At 28.7% G+C, this 5,761-nt stretch overlaps 1 protein-coding gene across 1 annotated transcript in view; it reads right to left on the reverse strand.

Moving 5' to 3' along the window:
* The window catches only part of LOC106715297, a 57,966-nt gene extending 55,491 nt beyond the window's left edge, over positions 1 to 2,475 (reverse strand). The window contains exon 1 of the mRNA XM_014508568.2: positions 2,015 to 2,475. Coding sequence (XP_014364054.2) covers positions 2,015 to 2,167 — 153 coding nt within the window. The 5' untranslated portion in view covers positions 2,168 to 2,475. The remainder of the gene's footprint in view (positions 1 to 2,014) is intronic.
* Positions 2,476 to 5,761: the final 3,286 nt, after the last annotated feature.

Consider the following 5,761-nt stretch of genomic DNA (forward strand, 5'->3'; position numbering starts at 1 on the left):
GTAAAATTAAAAGATGAAGTTAATGGATAAAAATTCATATTTGAAAGATGAAGATTTTAAATTCCTAATTCAAATACAGTAATTGTTCAACACCCCTTTGTTGCGGCAACACCAACCCCGGGGTTTAGTGGCCAGTGCGCAACCTTTTTTGTACATGTATTTTTTTATTCTTGTCATTATTTAACATTGTACACCTTTAAATAATTTGCATATAGATATACCGTTTTCTTGTAAATAATTTAAAATTTGTAAACAAAAATAATAAACAAAAAAACAAAATCATATTGCAGTCATATATAGTTTCCACATTGCAATGCACTAGGATAGATGCCTGGTTTACATTATGCCAGTAAAGCGGGACAGTAGCATTGGCCTGTATAGACTGTGTGGGCTCACTGTCATCAGTTAGTATTTATATGAAGTCAGTTATATGCCAGCACCGATTCCAAGCGCTACTGTACTGGCATAATGCAAACCAAAAACTTCAAGTTCAGTTATATATGCAACTCAGAATAATAACATTTAGTAGCAGAAAGAGGTTGAAGATGTCTACCGATTGTTCAGTTAAGTCTATTGAGACATTAATGAAGTTTTGTAACTCTCAACTGCCGCATGAACAAAATTACCTGTTCCTTGTTAAAAAAGCAACATGGCCTAGAGTTAAAAGTAGGAAGCATTATCCATTAACCAATTTTTGTTTTTTTTTTCTTTCATTTCATTTTTTTATATCCTTTTCAAATTCTCATTTTTGGTTAATAAACAGTACTTTTTTAAAAACACAAACAGATCACAATACGATATAATAATAAAAATAAAACGACTCAAGCCCATAACACAGAGATATCAGCAGAGATTATAGATTTCTGACACACATGTGATACACTATGTTCACTTAACATAAAAATTCCCACCATTGTCATTAAAAAATTATATAGCTAAAGTGAAACTGTTAAAAAATAACCCAAATACACTGTAGATATTAACATTTTTGATAATAGGTGCACCTTCAAACATACCCATATTAATATTTAACCTAGAATATCCTAGTAAGAAACCAGTGAGACATCTGTAATTTTTTTGGCAGATGTAAATGATTACCATTGGTAACTTAAGTTCAACTAAACTATAAACAGCTGTCCATTTTTCAGCTACAGCACTTTTATTATAAAGGTAAATTAAAAATCTTTAAAAAAATTGCGTTATTGAAACTTAATAAATGAGCACGACAATTTAAAAAGACAAATAATTAAAATGTTATATTCGTTAATTATATATTGTGAAAAATATTAATTCTCAAATCTAATCAAACTGAACTATTTAATCATCAGATTTAAAAAAATCATAAATTCTTACAAATTATTATTTTAATCTATCATTTATGTTACGTACAAGAATATTCAAAACAAACATTTCTTATTAATCGATATCGAAATGTTTCAAATCTTTTAAATGTAAAATACAGTTGATAACTATATAATAACTTAATATTACTTAGAAATGAGTTGTAGATAAAGGCTTAACATAAATAAAGATGAGACTACATTTTGCTAATAACTCATCGCGTACCGGCATACGCATTGTTTGTAAACAAATAACATATGACGACATTGCCAAACAACTTTATGTTTATTATTGTTACACTCGTTGTTAAAAATACATCTTATTTCATATATAAAACGTTCTCAATACAGTTACTCACGAGAAAACAGCATCATGTACTACTACGGAACTCCTAGGTGTAAAAGAATGACCATGTGCACATCGCGCGCCAAATTTTGACATTAATTCAAAAACACGTGTCCAAACAAGGATAGGCTATTTTTTAGATTGTTTATTTAATTTTATCCGTAAATCTCAAACATCAGACGCTTACGTTGAACTAATAATGATTTATTTGCAAAAATGTATTAAATCCGAAAAATAACGCCCCTGGCGGTAAGAATACGAAACACAAACATAATGGCCGACACACAGTAGTTTGATGACTTAATACCTAAATGCGCAAAATACTTACACTTTCTTCCTCTTTTTCCATTCCAGAGGGCATCTGAGGTACGGCACGATTAATCGCCGAGTAGTCCGGTAAATCCGGAAGCTCCTCGGCGAGATATATAGGCATTGGTTTCGACGCATCTAGGGCCCTCGCCCTAAACGAGAGCTTCGACATTTTGTTGACAGAACAAAACACGCTAGCGTCGACACAAAAATGCACTAATAAATCACTTTATAGCTTCTCTAGAAGGTCCTTAAGGACCGTAAACTGCACTTTGCACACTCTAGTTCGTTCCCATGGTTAATTTTTGCACGCACTCAGTCACAATTAATGAAAAACAATAACGAAACTTTACATATTGAGCGTACTTTGCAGAAAGCCATCATGGCGGCTTTCCGTTTGGCGGACGACCATGACCAACTTCCACCTTACACGATGTGCGCGGGAAGGAAACACGCGGAAACAATTCACATAATTTACATACTTTTTTTATTATTCCTCAATTTAATACTGAAATAAATTAAGCTTAAAATTAAAATAATATTTAAGTAATAAATTAACGGTTATTTATTTATTTTTGTAGTATAAATTATTAAACGAGTAAAAAAGATTTGATAAGAGTCGGACATTAAGACATTGCTTGTCAAACCATAAACACAGCGGTATTTTTCCGTTGCGTTCCTTTTCTCCGGAAAACATTGTCTATGGAAGCTAAACTTATAAAAGAAAATTGGAAAAAATCACAATTGTCATAATAATAAGTAAATCATATTTTGATATTTACTTATATTAAATTATGAAAGTAGTACTCTCTGTAAAATTATCTATGTTTAATACATAAGATATGTTGAGTACGTCATCACCTTGCCCTTTCATACACGTAGGGTCAGAAAAATATACTATTCTTCCTCATCTCATCTTTCTTTGATCTCAATCGTCATTTCAGAAGTCATTCCCTTTTCACTCAATCCATCACTGTCTATCTTATTCCATCTGTCTTAATACTAGAATGTTGCCAGGTGATGATAAGGGGGGGATAGTTCTTTCAATCCCAAAGCAGCCCCCCTCTCGTTGGTGAGACGCCCTTGTCTTAAGATAGACTTCTCGTCCATAAGCTCACCATTTATCAAAAACTTGGATGACCCAACTTTCAGTTTCTGAATAATACGGTAGTACTTATGACCGACCTGTATATGTCGCAGGCATATTGTTTAATTCCGCAGTTTACAAACGGCGTGAAATTGCAAATTAAGGCTAGATTTTTATTGTACGAAAAGCACTCTCATGGTCACCATAACAATGCAACCAACGACAATTGAATGCGTTGTTAGTTTGTCTAACATATTTTCTAACTCTGAGTTTATGTAAAACGCAGACGCTGTTTGTGGAAGTCTGAATTATACAATATGCTTGCGACGTACATATCTCTATTTTCCCTTAAACGGTATTTCAATTTAATTTCCAAGACCTACAGTTACTAAGAGACAATATTTTTACGTTTGATATATTTTTTTACTATACTTTTAGACTTTTACTATAAGATATTGTAGATCTTTGGGCAATGAATTAACAAAATAAAGCACAGTAGTGATCACTTTATTACGACGATAACGAAAAAAAAAAAATTATTCGGATATAATTTTTTATTTGTTACACGTTAAAATATGATTTCAAAGAGTACAACCAACAAGCTTATTCTTATGAGCACTATCAAAAAATTATGATAACATCTGTTTTTTGAGTTAGGAAGTAAGATAATAAAAACATGTACACAATAAGGCAGGCCTTTTTTGAGCACGATTTAATTAGTTTAGTTTACAATTAGTACACAAATAAATTGTTACGACCTTTACGTTAGAGAAGAAATCAATTAAAATTAGAAAAAATTGTGGTTATACAAGGGTAACACTAACGTTAAGGTAAAAAAGCGAACAAATGTTGCTATATTAAATTATATTAATTTTACATTATTATAAGTCCTGACCATTAATTCATGGAAATTAGTGTATAATTTATGTATGAAACTATCCATTTATAGGTAAATGTCTATAATTCTAACCTATTTATTTTACATTACAATATAAATTAATTGTTACATGATTTAGTCTGCGTTAAAAGGGATGTATGGAAAGTTTCTTTACAAAAGATTCATTATCAGATTCTTATTTCAGTTTAGTTATAAATCTATCTACTATGATTGATGTGTTCTGTATAGGAGATAAAAAATCATTTACATAAATAACGCTCATAACATTCACAATAAACACATATTATTTGAAAGCGCATTAACAGAACAATCTTTGAAAGAATGCATAGTATTATTTAACAAATGCCACTAAAATTTTATACAATACTTAAAAGCTACATCGACTTTACTTACTAAATATTATATTTGCAGTCTTAATACATTATAATGGTGACGGTTAAATATTGAGTTAAATGTTAATTTTAATTGATAATAATTACTCAGTGATTTTTACTGACCTTTTCCTAAAACATATGCTGCTATAACTTTTTGCTAAAAATACAAATTTTAACTTTTACAAATAACCTACGAGATCAATTTATACTGGACAAAAGTGTCGATATTACGTCAGTGCTTCCTTCAGCCGTTGTTCCTTGAGCTTCGATTAATTTAATATGCTAGTGAATATATCCTAAAAATTTATTACATCTTTAATACTAATATATTGAAAGTAACAACAAGTATTATGATAATTTTTCCGAATTATATTTACGTATATTCAACAGAATTTCCTATTACAAATTAAAAAAAACCAAGACTTAAGGAAATAGACATGGACATGTCGTAATAATAAAGTCTTTACGGACTTAGTTTATTATAAATCTTGTTTTTCGTTTGAAAATACAGTAATTTTTTTTAAATATCGTTTGATGAATATTATATTATATTAAAAAAATAATAAGACCAAGTAATTTTATTGGTGTTCCAAATAAATGGAATATATATATTTACTTTGATTGCTGATATATATCCCTACCTTGGTAACTTAAAAAAAAGTAAAATAAAAAGAAACAAAAAATGTTGATTAAAAATAATTTATTCAGACATATCGTAAGTAATTTAAACATTAAAATAATAAAAATAAAATTAGAAATAGAGCGAGAATATTATATAAATTTAATGTATTTGAGTATCCTGTATATTACATAACATTAAACTAAAGTACATAACATTTCTCACAATTACATATAAATTACAATTCGAAAGACATACCGTGGATTTCAGAGTACAAAATCTTTATATAAAACATATCATCTCTGTCATTTTCTTTAACAAAACAGATACAGAAATATATTTTAATTGGAGATTTTAAACTCAGAAACCCACGATTACATAATTAATGCTAAATTATAAGGCAAAATTGTTAAGTATTTGTACATATTAAAAATGTTAGTGTCCAATATTTGCCATGTATTCAGAGTCAGTTAATAATGTTTATTTACTTAAAATAAATTATATTGACGACAACAGATAGAAAAATCTTAAAAGAATTATCACTGTAATTTATCATTGAGCCAAAATTATAATTATATTTCATTAAACTATTAAACGTTACAATTTTAATATTATATTGCCTTGGAACAAATTCATATTCAATTTAAACACAGTGTAATTTATATTAAGTTTTAAAAAAACGAAACAATTGTCATCATAAATGTGATTTAAAAAAAATAAAAAAATGTAAAACTAGATTAAATAAATTACTTCATAAGATTTGTCAATTAATTAAATGAAATGATCTA

Source organism: Papilio machaon, chromosome 19 (genome assembly GCF_912999745.1).
Source record: "Papilio machaon chromosome 19, ilPapMach1.1, whole genome shotgun sequence".
NCBI classification, from domain to species: domain Eukaryota; kingdom Metazoa; phylum Arthropoda; class Insecta; order Lepidoptera; family Papilionidae; genus Papilio; species Papilio machaon.